Here is a 20,046-nt window from a genome sequence, read left to right on the forward strand (position 1 = left end):
CATCACTACAGACAGATGGGTACTGGAGATAATCGAGGTTGGATACTCCATCCCATTTACTTCCACTCTCCCTTCCTCTCCCTCTTCAGGGACTCCTCTCACAAAGACCTACTGCGACAAGAGGTAACCCATCTCCATCCATCTAGGACTAGTAGAACCAGTACCAACAAAACACAGAGGGAAGGGTTTCTATTCAAATTACTTACTCTCTCAAAAAAAACAGGAGGGTGGAGACCCATTCTCGATCTCTGATGGCTCAACAAATTTGTGAGAAACCAGCACTTCAAGATGGTCACAGTGGCCACCATAATTCCATCTCTAGAAAGGGGGGCCCTCAACCTCCAGGACGTCTACTTCCATATAACAATTCACCCATCACATCAGAGGTTTCTTCAATTCACTCTAGGACCAGATCACTTCCAATACAAGGTCCTACCCTTCACACTGTCCACTGCTTCCCAAGTCTTCTCAAAGGTACTCGCAGTAATTGCAGCGTACCTATGCAGGAAAGGAATCATATTTCCTTATCAGGATGATTACCTACTGAAAGCGCCAAATTGAGCAGCGGCAATAAAGGCCACCCAACAAATGGTAGCTCTCTTTACACAATTAGGTCTCCAGATAAACACTCAAAAATCAACCCTCACACCAGTAAGAGAACTGGAATTCACTGGAGCCTATCTCAGCTCACCTGAGGCAACGGCCTCTCTACCAAGGCAATGGTTCCTAACTCTAACAAATCTAATTTCCACAATACTAAACAATCCTTAGACAAAAGCCAGGACTTGTCTACAATTATTAGGCCACATGGCTGCAACAACTTTCATTGTCCAGGATGCAAGAGTCCATATGCGGACCTTGCAGGCATGGCTCTGCACACAATACTCCCCAAGAAGGCATAGCATAAACAAACACCTCACAATTGCAAGCACAGTAAAAGACTCTCTCCTCTGGTGGACATAACCTGACAATGTATGCCTTGGGTCGCTCCTTTGTGCAAAATTCCCCTACAATGACAAATGTGATGGATGCATCATTCCTAGGCTGGGGAGCACATTGACTTCTCATTTTACCCAGGACAGCTGGTCCGCAACCGAAGCCCACCATAAATCTCCTAGAATTACAAGCTGTTCACAACATGTGCACCCAATTTTTACCCATGATCAAGCAGAAAACTATACAAATTCTTACAGACAATGTAGCATGCATGTTTTACATGAACAGACAAGGCCCCCGCGGATGCTCACATTCCCTGTGTGTGGAAGCCATGCGGCTCTGGAATTGGTGCATCACTGACAATAGCCACGTCACAGCATCATATCTCCCCAGACATCAAAACACCGCAGCAGATGCATTCAGCAGGCATTTCTCTCAAGACCACGAGTGGGAACTGGGTATCTGGATACTGCACAACATATTCAAACAATGAAGATTTCCCACAGTAGACCTCTTTGCTACCACGCACAATGCCAGATGTCCACAGTTTTGCTCCAGGGCCAGACTGGACCTCCAGTCCTTGGGAGATGCCTTTCTTATCAAATGAGATGCTCCTTTCCTATACGCATTTCCTCCCACCCCCCTTCTAGCACGGGTACTCCACAAGATCAAACAGGACTAGTCCACAGTGATACTAATTGCTCCCACATAGCCCTGTCAAAATAGTTCCCTTACCTGCTCCAAATGTTAGTGTGGAAACGTGGCACTGTTCCTCGCCTGCCTCGTCTCTTTTCCCAGGACACAGGCCAAACCATTCACCCGAATCTGAAAAGACTATGGCTCAAAGCTTGGTTGCTCCCTGGTTCCAAGGATCCGAAATGACCTGCTCCAAAGACGTGCAGAACCTTTTACTGAATAGTCACAGAGCAACTATCTGTCACACACATCTACACAAATTCATGGTGTCAAAAGAGGCAGATCATATCGATCTCACTTACCTGTGATTCTGGACTATTACTTCAACTCAAGGAATCAGGACTTTCAATGAGTTCAATCAAGGTACACCTCTTCACTATCACAGCATTCCGCCACAAGTGCTTTCTCAAGGACCTCAACATCATCTACCCTACCATTGGACCTCAATTTAGTTCTCTGGGAAATTACCAGACACCCTTCGAGCCATTCGCTATATGTTCTCTCCTTCACCTTTCAATGAAGGTGGCCTTCCTTGTCGCCATTATTGTCGCGGATAGTAATACTTGGGGCCCTCATGGCTGATCCATCCTACACAATATTCTCCAAAGATAGGATGCGGCCCAAGGGTAATTTTAAGTTCTTACCTAAGGTCATCTCATCATTTCACCTCAACCAACCCATTCACCTGCGAACATTCTACCCAAAACCACATAGGGACAGGCGGGAAGCCATACTCCATACCCTCGATTTACGCAGGGCCCTGGCGTTTTACATAGACATAAGGAGGTCATGAAACTGTTTGTCTCAGTCACTGTACGATTGAAAGGAGACGCCGTATCTAAACAGTGGCTCTCCAACTGGATTTCCAACTGCATCAATTACTGTCAATGTAACCTGCACCCCCATATGGGGATTTGCACATACTCCACCGGGGCAATATCAACGTCAATAGCTTTTCAAAACAGTGTTTCCATTACTGACATCTGTAGAGCTGTAACCTGGGCATCAGCGCATACATACACCTTATGCAGTAACATAGGTTCTTCTAGATGTGTGTCCCTGTGGGTGCTCCACTACCCTCCATCCTCCCTGCTATTTTGGAGATGCACACTAAATGCTCTGCAGTGGAGGAGGAACAGAGGGCGGGGTTGGTTGCACAGCGCCAGATAACTGCTTGAAGCGGCGCAAGACGGGGATGACACATGTGCGACCAAACCGGGCACTGCTACCACAAATCTCCGATTACAAGCACAGGGGCGCACAAGCACCTAAAGTGGAGCACTCACAGGGACACACATCTCAAAGAACCTATGTTACTGCACAAGGTGAGTAACTTTCCCTTTGCACTGCCAAATGCAGCGCGTCATTTACTCATGCAGGATATTTGGTAGCTGTTTTTGGGGTGTGGTGATGATCAGTAAGAAGAATAGCAAAATTTGAAGAAAGGACAGAGCAGCATAACCTTTCTGTCCTTATGTTAGCACACACTTCAGCTCTGATTCAGCAGAGCATGTAACCACATCCTTAAATCTCTCTATTTAGAAAAGCATGTAATGTGCTTAATATTAAGCATGTACTTAAGTCCTTTGCTGACTTGAGCCTTTAAATGTGCACCAAATGAATGTTACAAAATGCAGCAGTGTCTTTTCTCTTTAGTCTTCAACAACTAGAATTGTTTTAACCTAAAGCCACTTTTACTCATTAATTTTATGAGCACCATTAAAATATTTTTGGTTTTAAAACTTTGGGTTGAGATCTTTGAAAATACTCAATATTGGCCAAACTCTGAAATCTATGGTGTTTTACCATTGACTTCAGTGGGAGTAGAGTAAACAATGAATGCTTTTGAAAATTCCTCCCTTAAGATTTTAAATAGGTTTGTTGTAATTGTGATACACCTGATTTACAACTTTGTACCATTTAAATACATTCTCAATTTTCTGTTCTGATTGACTGACACTTTTGTTTAGGAAACGACTGTATATGGAAGTATTTGAATATACACGTCCAATGATGCATCCAGAATCTGGTAAATTCTATCAGATTAATCCAGAAGAATATGAACACCCAAATCCCTGGAAAGAAAGCTTTCAGCAGCTGGTATGAATGTTGTTTTTTCACATCCCCAGAAAGATTCCATATTGTAATTTAAAGACAATTTGCAAAGGTGAAGTACAAGATTTCAGTAACTAAGCCAATACGTGTAGGATTCCCTCAACAGCCAGACTAAGAGAGACTAGTTGCATGTTGATTTTCTTAAAATCTGAAAAGGAAAAAAAGTTGTGGGATTTGGGGGTGGGGTGGGTCCCTTTTTTGTATTGCTCCTCTTAGCTTGTTTATGCTGGGCAGTAAACACACGGACAAAGTTACTGAAACGTTGAGGGAATTTTACATTTGCAAGTCACCTTTTAAAACACCATATTCCTGTCAAGCTTTGATGGTGATGTAGAAGGTTTTCAGCTTTATGGTGCAATATTATAATAAACCATGATTTAAAAAATCATTGTACCTGTCTGAAAAAGGTGCCTGTATCCAAGCACCACGCTTTCCAAAATGTGTGTAAAGGAGTAATAAAGTAGGATATTGAGTTAGTTTATTAATATTTATAATAGTATTCATGTTCTAAGATTGTTGAATAAGGGCACTTGGTTTGGCTATAAGTATGGGGCTAATGGTTAGCCCAGAAAAATCAGGTGCAAAGCTGCAAGGAAGTTGAAAGATTTATTAAAATAAAATCTCCACCCCACTTTGGTAATGTGGCAGGTGGCCACAGAATGAAAATGGGGGGTGGGAAAAGCTACCATGGTCTAGCCAAATTTTGATAAGATGAGAATTTTGCTCCCTTTTTCTGACTTCCACCTTATGCAATCAAGCGCTTTTTAAAAGAAAGGATCATGTGTGTTTTTACCTTTATTTTTATGCAATCGTTGGATGTATAGGCCTAGGAATACCACGTATAAGTGGGGAGGTGATATTGCCATTGTATACAGGACTGATCAGATCATTACTGAAATTTAAAAAGGATGTTGAAAAATCGGAAAGGGCTTGAAAAAGAGTTATGAGAATAATCTGAGGTCTGTGAAAGTGTGCCGTACATTGAGGGATTAAAGCTCAGTATATTTCATTTATCCTAGGGAAGTTTAGTAGGAAGTTACTTGATCGCAATGCGCAAGTACCTGCATGGGGAAAAATATTTCTGATATCAGAAGGCTCTTTAATCTAGCAAACAAAGTCATAACATCCAGTGGCTGGAAACTGAACCTCGACAAATTCAGGCCTAAAATAAGGCACACATTTTTCACAGAGAGGGAGATTAACTATTGAAACAACTTATCTATGGATTCTCCATCACTTGAAGTCTTTAAATCAAGATTTAATGTTTTGTAAAAGATATACTCCAGCTCAATCAGAAGTTATGAGTTTGATTCAGGAATGACTTAAATTTCTATGGTCTGTGGTATGCAGGAGGTCAGATAAGATGGCCATGATGGTCCTTTCTCATCTTAAAAATTCTGGATCTTTTACTGCTTGCTTATTTGTTGATATCAATATTAACATTACAACTTCTTCCTTGGTCCTAATTAACACTTTAAAATGTAGCTAAGGGATGCAAATTTTTGTATCCGTACTTGGTGGAAATTGCAACTCATGGAATCCAGATGTATAGTGAACATATTTTCAAAATATAAATTATGTTACGGAACCTATCCAACTATTACAACTATACCCTTTTGCTGATTTACTTTCTAAAATGTTTATATATACATACATATATAACAAGCTTGTTTAGCTATAGGTTTATCTTGAGATATTCTCTCTATTTCAGTACAAAGGAGCACATGTAAAGCCAGGCTTTGCTGAACACTTCTACAGTAACCCTGCAAGATATAAAGGAAGAGAAAATATGTTGGTATGTTCCTGAATCACTTCATATGAATATTTGTATACCTTTCTCATCTTTATTTTTTGCGAAACTCATGTTTGTATTTTGTTTGTTTGTTTTTAGTACTATGACACCATTGAGGATGCCCTCGGTGGGGTTCAGGAAGCTCATTTTGATGGACTTATCTTTGTTCACTCTGGTATATATACTGATGAATGGATATATATCGAATCTCCAATCACTATGATTGGTGCAGGTATTTAATTTTGAAATCTTTATCTCAATGTATAACCTTTCTTGGCTCTTAACAGGTATATTACAAATATATCTTAGACTATCAAGTAGCATGTATAAAGACTTTTTTGTATCAGTCCAGATGTAGGTATCTTCTGTGGCAAGAGAGTGTGTCACTAATAGAGACAACTGGGGTATGTCCTGTCCTCTGTCAACCGGACAAGAAGCAACAGATCAGAATGAAGCAATTTACACTCTTGGAACACTGCCTTTTTCTACTTTCTGCAAGTAGACTGTGCAGTTTTCTTCTTGCCTCACTTCAAAAAGCAGCCAATGGTTCTGACAGAGGTGCTCTCTGTTAGTTATTGCTGTAGCTGGTTTTGTTTATAATGGAGAAAAAACAAAAGAAACTTTTAAAAAAAAAATCACTTTGGAAATATGGCCTGCTCTTCACTGAGCAACTGAGCTGCTCAGTCCTCTTTCATGGGACCTGTTTATGTGAAGAGCTTCACCGTGTCTGTAGAGCAGACTCCATCAGCTTTTTTGTCATCAGCTGTTGATCATAATGGAAGAAGCTCAAACAATTTGTGCAACACATTAGAGGGAAAGGAGTCTAGGAGAGCTGGCTGTATTTTAAAGAAGCCTTATTGAGGGCGCAGAAACAAACCATCCCAGTGTGCAGAAAGAAAAGCAAATATGGAAGGAGACCAGCTTCGCTTAACAGTGAAATCTTTGGTGAGCTTAAACGCAAAAAGGAAGCTTACAAGAAGTGGAAACTTGGACAGATGACTAGGGAGTATAAAAATATTGCTTGAGTATGCAGGGATGTCATCAGGAAGGCCAAAGCACAATTGGAGTTGCAGCTAGCAAGGGATGTGTATGGTAACAAAAAGGGTTTCTGCAGGTATGTTAGTAACAAGAAGGAGGTCAGGGTAAGTGTGTGGCCCTTACTGAATGGGGAAGGCAACCTAGTGACAGATGATGTGGAAAAAGCTGAAGTCATAGAATCATAGAAGATTAGAGTTGGAAGAGACCTCAGGAGGTCATCTAGTCCACCCCCTGCCGGGCCTTAAAAACTTCTAAGAATGGAAATTCCACCACTTCTCTAGGTAACCCATTCCAGTGCTTCACCACCCTCCTAGTGAAATAGTTTTTCCTAATATCCAACCTAGACCTCCCCCACTGCAATTTGAGACCATTGCTCCTTGTTCTATCATATGCCACCACTGAGAACAGCCCAGCTCCATCCTCTTTGGAACTACAGGAAAAACTATTTCACTAGGAATGGGTTACCTAGGGAAGTGGTGGAATCTCCATCCTTAGAGGTTTTTAAGGTCCGGCTTGACAAAGCCCTGGCTGGGATTATTTAGTTGGGGTTGGTCCTGCTTTGAGCAGGGGGGTGGGACTATCTATCTGATCTGTTTCCCTCCTTTAAGGTAGTTTCAGCATTTCACTTTTACCAGGAAATTTCTCTCCTGAATTTCCCTCTTGCTAAGGCTTGGTAAGAAATCTTCTGGTATTCCTTTGATGTACTTGGTTAAAACCAAAGGGTTGAGGAAGTCCCATTCCCTTTTTAGCCTTTTCCAATATCCCATAATTAAAAGGTTAAGCTACAATCACCTCCTTGGTAGAAAGAGGAGAGAAGCATCTGTAGATGAACTAAATACTGATCCTGCATCTGGCACATGCTTCCTGAGTCTGTCTGAATTGGCCAATGTTGTGTCTGAGCATCTAGTGCTTAGTGCAGTCATTCTTGAGCTGCCTTTTTTCTCTGAGGAGCAAGTGTTCTGGTATTGGTTTTCTAGCTTCATCTCCTGCCCACAATTCTATTCCTTTTCTGTCTTCAGCTCAGCTGTAAGGTTTCTGGATCCCCTCCCCAGGATAAGGGTACTTGCTAGTTTGACCTACATACCTGTAACATTGGCACTTGTGACATATGAAGTACGAATTGTGTGTTCATAAATATTTTTCCATGACATGAGTACAGATCCTCGACCTAAGGTCATTTGGTTAGGGTAAACAGATAGCATTAGGGAAATGAGACAGGCTATGTTAATGTATTCACAGCTCTGGAGAAGTCAAAATGGAAATCATGTTTGCAGAGTGGGATGTGAAAATTGCTTCATTCTGATTGGGACTTTTCTTCCTGATAGATAGAGAACAGGAGCATAACATGTTATCAGGCAACAGAAAAAGATCAAATCTGGTTTAAGGGCAAAATCTTGTCCTTGCCCATGGAAGGTCCCGGGTACTGTATAACTGAGGGGAGCTCTCTGGCTTCCTTCACCTCTGTGTATACAGCAAGGTTTGCAGTTGGCATGGATTGATCTGCTGCTGTGTGAATTCACCAACTCTATTCAGGGGAGCACAGCAGCAGGAACTACTGCAGCTGAAATACCACTACTGTGATCGTGGTTCAAGGATAGTGGTCCTTGCTTCTCCATGAACAGTGGGAGGATTCCTTCTCCTATAGCTGTACAAGCACAGCTGTATGGGCATGATTCAGGGGAAGAGATTAAGAAGTAGCTTCCTCCTGTTTACTTAGCAATTCCATTGTATTGTAGAGCTACAAAGAATACTAAAGTGCTTAATTTCTTTCTTTCTTCAGTTGTTTGTAATATTCCGTCAAGCTAATTGTTTTGATGCAAATCTGAGTGGTCATTCTTAGGGTTAGTCTAAACATATTTTTGTACTGCTGTAAGTATATTGGATTGATATAGTTAGTGGTACAACCGTCCTGAGTGGATGTAGTTTTACTGCTATAAAGGTGCTTATCAGTATAGTTTATTCGCATAAAGGTTTCTAAACTGATATAGTTATAGCAATATAAACACTGTAGACAAGCCCTTATTTCTGAATAAGAGTGTTCCATACAGACTTGTACCAAAATAACTAAAAGTGTGAATTATAACTGGTTTAGTTATTTCAGTTTCGGTTTGTGGTGACATTAAATTGGCTCTCTTGTTTACTACTGTTCTTAAGCACCAACATCACTGAGGTCAACTCAGCTATAAAAATATTTTTTTAAACTTGTGCTCCCTCTGCTGGCTCTTCAGCAGTAGCATGCAAAACACTTTTGTCAGACTCAGTATAAAGAATGCTGAAGAAGCTTGCTGTTCATATTTCAAGTTATTGCATCTTGTAGATTAGCAATTTTAAAACATTCTTAACACTTATTTTGAAAAGCTTAACATTTATTTATTCTGAACTGTAGTTCAGTTTTAAACTGTAATAAACTTTTAGTACATTAAGTATAAAAATAGACTTTCCTACAGCACTCTGTATGTATGTTGAGAAATTAGGAGATACCACTTTTTTGGTTTTGTGAAAATTGTAAAGAACATGCATGTATTAGCAAGGATCTACTATGTGATGGTGTACTGAATTTGTGTATTTAGTCTTAATAAAAAGATTTAGAATCCAGACCATATACAGCACCAGGTTGTAACTGTTCTACTATAGTACAAGTTTGAGCCCAAATATGTTACAGTTGTCTCTCTAATTTTTTATTAAAACTTAAATGGTATTTTGTAATCAGTTTTATTTTCGTATGCACTATATTGAATTATCTATTTCTGGTTTATTTTAATGGGGAACAATTTCCTAATAGTTAGAATAGGGAATTGGAAGTCAGAACACCAGGGCCAAGTCTGCACTAGAAAAGGTTTGCTGGTATATATTTAATACTAGTATTAGGTGTGGGGTTTACACCAGTAAAAAGTGCTTCCCTGAACAACATAAGCTATACTAGCAAAGGCACTTTTATGCCAGTATAACTGCATCTAAACTAAGGCCACATCTATGCAACAGAATTCTGCTGGTGTAGCTCGGTCAGGGATCCTCTTTGCACCCATGGCTGACACAGCTGTACTGGCAGAAGGTGGTAAACAACTATACTGGCAAAACTGCACTGTTACTAGAATATCTTGTTTTGCTCATGGGGAGTGGTTTCACTGTGCCAGTGGAAAGCACAGCTTTACTTGTGTTGCTGTGTGCACATTAGGAGCACTTTACCATATAGGAATATTGATATACTAAAAGTGCTCCTAATGTAAATATGCCTGAGAATCTGCGTTTGTTTTTTCACTTGTAGAACTTGAAATGTTTGTTTTTCAGTTTTCATAGGAAAAGAGTAAGCTTTTATAATAACTTCTGGTTTACAGCACCTGGAAAAGTAGCAGATAAAGTCATAATAGAAAACACTAGAGATTCCACCTTCGTTTTTATGGAGGGTTCTGAAGATGCGTACGTTGGGTATATGACAATCAGGGTAAGCAACCTGAGTAGAACTTTTAATAATTTCCAAAATTATGCTTTTTTAAAAAATATCAAAACATTACATTTTATTCTCTTAGTTCAATCCTGATGACAAATCTGCTCAGCACCACAATGCACACCACTGCTTAGAGATTACCGTGAATTGCAGCCCAATAATAGATCACTGTATCATTCGAAGTACCTGTACAGGTTAGTGTCCTCTTCACTGTTAAATTAATTTTAAACACTGTTACTGAAATAGGATAATTGCAGTGAACATAATGTTTTTCTGTCCATATGCAACACAAAACTTAGTCATGAACATTTTTCCTTCTCAATTATATTTGGCTAGAACCTGTCCTTTTGGATGCAGACCTTGCTCTAGTTTATCTATGCTTTAGTCGCTTTGAGATTGAAATTATTACCATGCAGTATATGTAAAGCTATTCCTGAAGATCATTTAGAAACTACAGCTGGTACAGAGTGACCTTGTCTGTTTGGATAGTGATGTTTTATGTTGGAAGTGCATAACAGTTGTTATTGATGTCTGCTTACCAGACATCATGGATGAGATCTTGGCCCTATTGAAGATTAGTGGAAGGGTGTCTTTGGAAGGGGGCCCCTTACTCTGGAGCCTGCTTTTCCTCCCCGTTAGTTAGACATTGCCATACTCTGTTGATGATCTTGGCATGATACAAAATATTTGATTGCCCCAGACCCTTGAAGGTGATAGATTGCTGAGGGTGTAAATAGACTAAAGTGGGGGAATAGTTAGCAGTCTTGAGAGAGTGTAGAGAGTTTTGTTGTATCTTGTGTTTTTCTTTTGCATATTCTTCAGTGAGGGTGTGAAAAGTTGGATGAACTATTTTTTATTAACTTAAATAAATACACAAAATATTGCCCATTCTGCCAGTGACATGCTGTTCGTGTAACCTTTGACATGTGACTTAAAATCTCTCTGCCTCAGCTTCCATATCTGCAAAATGGGGATGGTAATAGTTTCCTGTCTGTTTTTCATTGCTTTAATAAAAAGCATTAAATGAATGCTACATGTTTAAAATATACATTTTAGATGCCAGTGCATACTGTATGTTTTCTTGTAAACGTAGGGCCAAACTATCTGTAAATACACTATACTTTGAATCTTTGATAACTGTACACTTTTCTTCCAGTGGGCTCTGCAGTATGTGTTAGTGGCCAGGGAGCTTGTCCCACTATCAAACACTGTAACATCAGCGACTGTGAAAATGTTGGACTTTATATTACCGATCATGCACAGGTACTTTCTATTTCAAATTTTCCCCCTAAGTTTTGTAGAACTATTTATTACTGTTGATTTTTGTTTTTTACTTACTTTTTGCCAGGGAATATATGAGGACAATGAGATCTCCAATAATGCATTAGCAGGAATTTGGGTTAAAAACCATGGAAACCCCATTATCAGACGGAATCACATTCATCATGGACGTGATGTTGGTGTTTTCACATTTGACCATGGCATGGTAATGTACATTTTTGTTTTGAAGAGAGATTATTATACATTACTGTACATCTATAGCTCTCAGATATCATTGCACAATAGTTTTGAAGAAATGTTTTTTTATTTGTGACCAGATACTTTTAAAATCTCTAATGTTTCTTCCCTCAACTTTCTTCATTGTCCAAAATTGTTTACCTTAGTTTTAAAAACAAACTTAGTTGAAAAGTGAAAGCCAATCAGAACAAAGCATAGCATAGACCACTTCACAGTAGGTTGGCAACACAAATGGATTAGATTCAGGAATCAAAATAATGAAAAATCACTGCTGTAACAAAATGCTGTAAATATTTAGGTGCACACTTACACAATTGGTTCTTAAAAAAATAAAATAAGGTTTTTACATTAATTCTGTACCTTATGAAAGTACCTGAAAGATTTAGGAGTGTAGTAAAATATTGCATGAAAACAATCAATCTGATTTAATGTTGCATCTTTGCAACAGAATATGCCAGGTCCTGAGTAATGTCTTAGAATAATAGAATATTAAGGTTGGAAGAGACCTCAGGAGGTCATCACGTCCAAACCCCTGCTCTAGGCAGGACCAACACCCACTAAATCACCCCAGCCAGGGCTTTGTCAAGCCAGGCCTTAAAAACCTCTAAGGATGGAGATTCCACCGCCTCCCTAGATAACCCATTCCAGTGCTTCACCACCCTCCTAGTGAAATAGTGTTTCCTGATATCCTCCCCCACTGCAACTTGAGACCATTGCTTCTTGTTCTGTCATCTGGCACCACTGAGAAGAGCCTAGCTCCATCCTCTTTGGAACCCCCCTTCAGGTAGTTGAAGGCTGCTGTCAAATCTCCCCTCACTTTTCTCTTCTGTAGACTAAATAACCCCAGTTCCCTCAGCCTCTCCTTGTAAGTCATATGTAGGATGCTGGCTCTTCTGTTGTGGAATTGGTGTTGGAATCCACCCATTATCACAGAATTGTGCTTCAGAATTGAAGCTTTCCCTTAGGAGAAAAAGTTTCTTACACCTAGTGGTTGCAAAGAAAACCTTAAAAATACAAACTGAATGAAAACTGATGCAGTGATGTTGTCTTGATTCTGCACAGACGCTGAAACAATAACTGGAGTGTAAACTGCCCTGAGTAATCCCAATGGGTTCTCTGAAATACAGAGATGACACTATACATATCTACACTGTTAATTGTTTCATTGCTGATCATATTAGCAGAAATATCCTGCTGGAGTGCAGCATTCCCAAAGCATAACCCATGCATGCTTGAGTGCCAAAAGTGCCAACTTTACCCAGTTGCCAAAACCAGCAATTTCCTCCAACCACTTGTCTCACGCAGTTATGTATATAAATATGTGCAGCACATTGAAATTGTGGCGAGAGAATAAGATGAATTTAATATAATATCAAACTAAACATGGGGGCTACTTCACTAATTGTATTATTCAATTTTAGTATTTAATATAAATAAAAAAGTCTACTAACCTGTGTAATTTGGAGCAGAAAGTGGATTTGCCATCTTTTCTGAAAGGCAGCTTCATACTTCAGTGCTGGAATGCTGTTCAGTGATGAGTGTTTGATATCATGAGCAGAGAGTATCAGTGGATGTCATATAGGGACTGCTCTTCAAGCCTTTAAAAATGATTAAAAGACTCCTTACCTAAGTTTTATTTAGGGTGCTGAATATTTATCTGAAAAATGAATATATAAAAAACATCATCCATAGCAGTTTTCTTATCTATTTAATGTGCTCACAGTGTTGCTGCAAGGTTTAGAGCTTTTATAAAGATGCTCATGGTGATGCACTGTTTTGATTTCTTACGTTGGAAAAAAAAGTAAAGCACCTCCCCGTCTCTGTTGTTTGCTTATAATGTAGTAGGACATATATAACTATTCTCTCTAAGTGGGAGGAAGAAATAGGTCAAACTGAGACCGATGAACCATAATGTCCCGGTTTTAGTATTGTAATGTTCTTAACCATAAAATCCTTTGAAAGAGCACTTCCCGCATCTTACGGGCTCTTTTTGGCTAACAGTATTCTCTTTGGGTGTTTTTGTGCTGGTAACTGGGTAACATGACTGGGCAAAATCTCTTTGGTAACACTGTTTAACTAAGCGGGTCTAAGCACAAACAAAACATAAATAAATTTTCTGTGTAGCCTTCATCTTCAACTTCTGTCATTCTTTACGTTTTAAAAATCCAGAGATAGTATGTTTCAGTACTGAATTCCTACCCTATACATACTCTGTTCCTTTGAGTTTTTCCGAATTTCTGCACTTGAGTCCTGGCTGCAAAAGATTCTACAGTGCTTTGTCAGATTTCTTGTTCTCAGGCCATTCTTTTTGTTTCAGCAATCGTGGGCTTTTTAATCTCTTGTCACTGGTGTGGCAATTTTTCAACATTTGTATAAGTGCTATGGCATCGCTTCAGATCTGCCAGTGCCAAACGTTTAACAAGAAGCATTTAAAAATGCGGTATGTTGTTGACAGTCTTAGATGTCATGCATTGTACACTGTTACTAGGTGCCTGACATGAATTGCCACAGCCATCTACCATAAATCATATATTTACTCAGTGCATGAAAAGAAACTTTCATTTACCAAGAGAATAAGTTTTCATAATTCTCTAATTTAAAAGCTTTGGCAACAGACAGTCTGGTTTGTTCCTCCCCTCGCCCCCCCGCATACAATATATAGTAATATTGCCCACCCTGATGAAAGTTCTGTATGCATATTCACACTGAGAAACAGTGTGGTAGCATGGCACTTACTGGGTGATATCAGGAATTTGGCAGCTCATTTTTACAATTAAAAATAAAATAAAAAGCTTATTTAAATTTAAAAATAACTATAAAAAGCCTTTTTGTTGTGTTGCACATTGTCAGTGTTCAGTAGTGTAATCAAAATTCATCTTGGCTGTCAAATCAAAGGTCTGATCTTGTAAACTCTCAAAATTGAGTTTAGTCCCATTGACTTCAAATCATGTTGTAAAACAAATGACACTTGTACTGAAGTGCAGAGGATTCCAAAATTTTGTGAGGCAGATTTTATACCTGCATTTCATTTTAAGCTACCAATCAGATTAACTATGTTTGTTAATTTAATTGATATCAGGAACTCAGATAATCTTCAACTCATTTAACCAGTTTGTAACCAGTTCACTTTTTTTCCTTCTTGCACCCCTGATATTTTGTTTCTTATCCATTCCTCTCTTCTAGTCCTTTCTTTATAGTACTTCCCACATCGTTGTTCTGTTTGGTTTGTTGCATTCATTCTGTTCCCTTCATGTTGGTGCTTCTACTGCTGCTTGTAGCACTTTCCGCAGCAGCAGAGTGAAGCTGGCTCTTGATAAACTAAAGGAGTCATTCCTGTTTCTCTCTTCTCATCATATATTCCCAACAGAAATTAGCAGATTTTTGGGTGTGTCTGCATGCAGCTATTTGGGTGAGTCAGAGGAGTAAAACTGATTAGGTTCATGTTCATTCTGATTTGCTGAGTAAATGTTGTGAGCAGCTGGGGCACTTGGTGTGCTCCTTTTAGGAGAGTGACAGACACCACCAATTTGGTTGACTTAATGTACTGTCTCTGCACACATGCACATCATACATTATTTAAAAGTTAATTATGTCTACTCTATGAGGAGTGTAGCGAAGCGACGACTCACCGGTGCGGCACCTCCTGCTCGTTGTCCAGGGAATTAGCTCAACTCCAGCAGTGGAGTGCCCTCTGCAGGCTGGTGTCTCACCTGCTGCTGGCCCCGTGTCCTTCTTGGACCCCGGTGCCCCTTTCCCTTGGCATTCTGCCCGAGCAGTACCCCCACTCTGGGTCTCCCCTCCCAGGGGAACCTCCAACCCTCTAAACCCACCTTGCCTCAGTGGCTACTGCCTGTCATCATCTAGCCCCCGCTCATTGGGGCAGACTGCAGCCTGTAAAGGCCACTCATCATTGGCAAGGGGTTAGGACCTGCTGCCTTTGCGTATCTCTGGCTGCCCCTCTGCAACCCCAGCACCTGTGTGGGCCTTCACCAAGACCTGCAGCCTGGGGTTTTCCCAGGTGGGAACTCCCCAGCTGCCCTTGCCCTTGCCCTGCTCAGGCACCTTCAGTTCCCAGGCAGGCAGGCAGTCCTTCTCCCTCCAGGGCTAGAGTAAGACTCCTCCAGCTTCTGGCCCACAGCCCTCTTATAAGGGCCAGCTGGGCCCCGATTAAGCCAGACACACCTGTGGTCAGTTTCCCCCAGCTGTTCTTAATCCCTTTTGCTGCTGCAGCCCTCTCCATGGCTGCTTTTAACCCCTTCAGGGCCAGAGCAGGGTGACTGCCCAGCTACAATGAGGTATGGTATGGAGCTGACAAATGGTACTACTACCATGGAAATGGGGATAAACAATGACATCAACATGTTAAAATGATGACCACTGAAATATTTTGATTCATTTTTGTTAGTTGAATGACTATGTATTATTTCAAGACATAAAACTGGATTTGTTTGTGACCTCAAAGCATTGCAAGAACAATCTAAAAAGTAAAACAAAATCTAATAATAAATTTGTACAGGTATCACTGAAATGTAATCGTGCCAGTGACATTTCTAGTCAACATCATTATCATCATCTTGTTCTTCATTATGATGTCTGTCAAGAGTTTCTGGCTTATCACAGTCTTCATTGCCTTGGTATGTACCCTGTTATGTGCAGGGAGGATTGTTCTGACTACAGACACAGTTGATTATGCAGTGACCCTACTGGTATGGGCACAAATAAGATCTTGTAGAAGCTCAGATGCCATTGAGCCCTTGAAGAATACAGGAAGTGCTTCATCATCCACATTTTTCCATCCATGTTGCAATGGTGATCTAATATATGGTTTACCTATGAGCAAAGACATCCAAATCTTTGTTTACCAAGATGCTCTTTTGATATGGTCTTCAAACTTCCACCATGTGGGACAGTTTTGGTCAGTGACTTGTCCTTTCTAGACTAGCCTAGATTGAGGCACAAGCGATCCGGGTCTCTTTAGTCCTTTTTCCTTCTCCCTCTGGTCACGCATCAGTACTACCAATTTTCTTGCTGCAGAAGTTGTCATTTTCTCCTGATTTGGCAAGATCTCTGAAATGGTAAGCTCCCTTTGTTTTGACAACATTAAACAGAGTTTTTCCCCAATTTCAAATAGGCATGACACAGTCACATCCTATTAATTCGTGTACAGCAGAAAATTTGTTTCAGAAGTCAGGAATGAGGGCATAACAAATTGCATGTACAGATATGAAGCAACGCTTGTCAGTTGTGCTGGTAATGGTGTCAATTTCAAGCCATGCATTAACTATATGCTACATTTATTGGAAAGTGACCAGCAAGGACAAAAACAGGTGTATCAGGTGAGCTAATCGCTGTGGTTCCTTTGATACCAAGAGACCCAAAAATCCATATTAGCTCATGCAGAAGCATCCTCTTGTCACTTCCTCTTGAGTACTTTACAAGTCTTGGGCTTCTTCAGCACATCTACTAGTGACAGACTTTGCTACTTAGCTGTCGGAAAAGCCTCCAGGAAGAAGGAGTATTTGTGTTGGGTGCGCTTCTACAGTCTCAAGTGCATTTTGACCCATGTATTCACAGAGGACTTTTATAAGTGATTTTTGGATGCCACATTTAGAAATTTTTTCCATGGAGGCACAGGGCGTCCACAACCCCCTGGTATTTCTTATATCCAACCTTAGATCCTGTCTGGGGCTGTCTTTCTGCAGTTTTCACAGAGTTACTGTTGTCATCTGTCAAAGACTTTGATTACACAATTAGCTTTGTCAAACCGTTTAGGACCTGCCTAAAGTACTCAGCAGCCAGTTTTATCAAATGTGTGGAATTTGTCTCCAGCCATCATTTGTGTGACAGCTGTGATATCTCTCATGTACACTGTGGTTTCTTTGTTGCATGCTCTTAGCTCATGGATTCATTCAGCTTCAGCTTCTAGCTCATGTCCTAAATCAGCTTTGTTTGTTCTTCCCATTGTTCCATCAGCCTGGAAGAGGGAAATAGGCAAAGATCCTGTTGGGTGACTAACAACTATCGCCTCTGAAACATCATCTCTGTATCTTGCTAAGGACAGAAGACAATATCTGGGCTGATAGCTGCTGTGATTGTCCCTCCCTTGCCAGACTTAAATTTGGTGGTCTTGACCATAGAATCATAGAAGATTAGGGTTAGAAGAGACCTCAGGAGGTCATCTAGTCCAACCCCTGCTCAAAACAGGACCAGCACCAACTAAATCATCCCAGCCAGGGCTTTGTCAAGCCGGACTTTAAAAACCTCTAAGGATGGAGATTCCAGCACCTCCCTAGGTAACCCATTCCAGTGCTTCATCCTCCTCCTAGTGAAATAGTGTTTCCTAATATCCAACCTAGACCTCCCCCACTGCAACTTGAGACTATTGTTCCTTGTTCTGTCATCTGTCACTACTGAGAATAGCCTAGCTCCGTCCTCTTTGGAACCCCCCTTCAGGTAGTTGAAGGCTGCTATCAAAACCCCCTCACTCTTCTTTTCCGCAGACTAAATAACCCCAGTTCCCTCAACCTCTCCTCATAAGTCATGTGCACCAGCTCCCTAATCATTTTCATAACCCTCTGCTGTACTCTCTCCAATTTGTCCTCATCCTTTCTGTAATGGGGGGCCCAAAACTGGATGCAATACTCCAGATGTGGCCTCACCAGTGCTGAATAGAAGGGAATAATCACTTCCCTCGATCTGCTGACAGTGCTCCTGCTAATGCAACCCAATATGCCCATTAGCTTTCTTGGCAACAAGGGCATACTGTTGACACATATCCAGCTTCTCGTCCACTGTAATCCCCAGGTCTTTTTCTGCAGAACTGTCGCTTGCCAGTGGGTCCCTAGACTGTAGCAGTGCATGTGATTCTTCTCTTCTAAGTGCAGGACTCTGCACTTGTCCTTGTTGAACCTCATCAGATTTCTTTCAGCTCAATCCTCCAATTTGTCTAGGTCACTCTGGATCCTATCCCTACCCTCCAGCATATCTACCTGTCCCCCCAGCTTAGTGTCATCTGCGAACTTGCTGAGGGGGCAAGCCATTCCATGTCAGCAAATGTTTTGATGCCAGATATCTGAAGAAGCTGTGTGTCCCATCAGAATCAAGTGCACGTCTCACAAATCTCTCCATTTGTTCTTCACCAATATCTGCTGTTTTCAGTAGAGATTCTTGTACATCTGATGTTACATGCAGTCCAGTGGACATGTTGATAAGCACTTCTGGATGTGATTACGGGTCAGATGGGTTTGGTATAATGTTGACATAGTGCTCTTTTTAACGTGCTCTTCATCCCTCTTCAGTGCAGAGGCAAGAGCTTCTTTCTCTCGTAGATTTTGCTTATTCATAACATGAAACTGTGTAATCTCCAACACCTCATATTGACCGGTGCATAAGTGTAACTGAATCGGAAAGCTACTTTCTAGAATATTTTAAAAGCTAGCACTGACGTGCATAGACAATTACAAATCAAAACTTTCTACCAGGCAGACTAGCTGCTACACTGTGTGTACAAACAATTACCAATTGAGAAGCATTGCACTAGGAATTCACATACATTTGTATCTGCCCACAATGCAGTACAAATTATGGTCATGCAATCTTCTGCTACTGCCGCACAGCCTTCAGAGAGAGACTGATGAGGTTCAATAAGGATAAGTGCAGGGTCCTGCACTTAGGACGGAAGAACCCAATGCACAGCTACAGACTAGGGACCGAATGGCTAGGCAGCAGTTCTGCGGAAAAGGACCTAGGGGTGACAGTGGACGAGAAGCTGGATATGAGTCAGCAGTGTGCCCTTGTTGCCAAGAAGGCCAATGGCATTTTGGGATGTATAAGTAGGGGCATAGCGAGCAGATCGAGGGACGTGATCGTTCCCCTCTATTCAACATTGGTGAGGCCTCATCTGGAGTACTGTGTCCAGTTTTGGGCCCCACACTTCAAGAAGGATGTGGATAAATTGGAGAGAGTCCAGCGAAGGGCAACAAAAATGATTAGGGGACTGGAACACATGAGTTATGAGGAGAGGCTGAGGGAGCTGGGATTGTTTAGCCTGCAGAAGAGAAGAATGAGGGGGGATTTGATAGCTGCTTTCAACTACCTGAAAGGGGTTCCAAAGAGGATGGCTCTAGACTGTTCTCAATGGTAGCAGATGACAGAACGAGGAGTAATGGTCTCAAGTTGCAGTGGGGGAGGTTTAGATTGGATATTAGGAAAAACTTTTTCACTAAGAGGGTGGTGAAACACTGGAATGAGTTACCTAGGGAGGTGGTAGAATCTCCTTCCTTAGAGGTTTTTAAGGTCAGGCTTGACAAAGCCCTGGCTGGGATGATTTAACTGGGAATTGGTCCTGCTTTGAGCAGGGGGTTGGACTAGATGACCTTCTGGGGTCCCTTCCAACCCTGATAGTCTATGATTCTATGATCTAGTCAGCAAATTTCAGTTGGAAAATATAGAAAACTATTATAATCACTTGTGAGATACTTTGACAATTAAGAATATGCAATTTTGA

The 20,046-nt window shown here is 40.9% G+C and overlaps 1 protein-coding gene across 7 annotated transcripts in view; it reads left to right on the plus strand.

The window, feature by feature from the left end:
- FBXO11 (F-box protein 11) overlaps window positions 1-20,046 on the plus strand; it is a 197,762-nt gene that overhangs the window by 107,576 nt on the left and 70,140 nt on the right. For all 7 annotated transcript variants that reach the window (XM_073339268.2, XM_073339263.2, XM_073339266.2 and 4 more), the window contains 7 exons: window positions 3,603-3,732; window positions 5,459-5,542; window positions 5,639-5,771; window positions 9,913-10,019; window positions 10,105-10,216; window positions 11,179-11,285; window positions 11,371-11,508. In XM_073339268.2, the coding sequence (XP_073195369.1) occupies window positions 3,603-3,732; window positions 5,459-5,542; window positions 5,639-5,771; window positions 9,913-10,019; window positions 10,105-10,216; window positions 11,179-11,285; window positions 11,371-11,508 (811 nt within the window). The remainder of the gene's footprint in view (window positions 1-3,602; window positions 3,733-5,458; window positions 5,543-5,638; window positions 5,772-9,912; window positions 10,020-10,104; window positions 10,217-11,178; window positions 11,286-11,370; window positions 11,509-20,046) is intronic.

The sequence above is a fragment of the Lepidochelys kempii genome, chromosome 3 (genome assembly GCF_965140285.1).
Source record: "Lepidochelys kempii isolate rLepKem1 chromosome 3, rLepKem1.hap1, whole genome shotgun sequence".
NCBI classification, from domain to species: Eukaryota; Metazoa; Chordata; order Testudines; family Cheloniidae; genus Lepidochelys; species Lepidochelys kempii.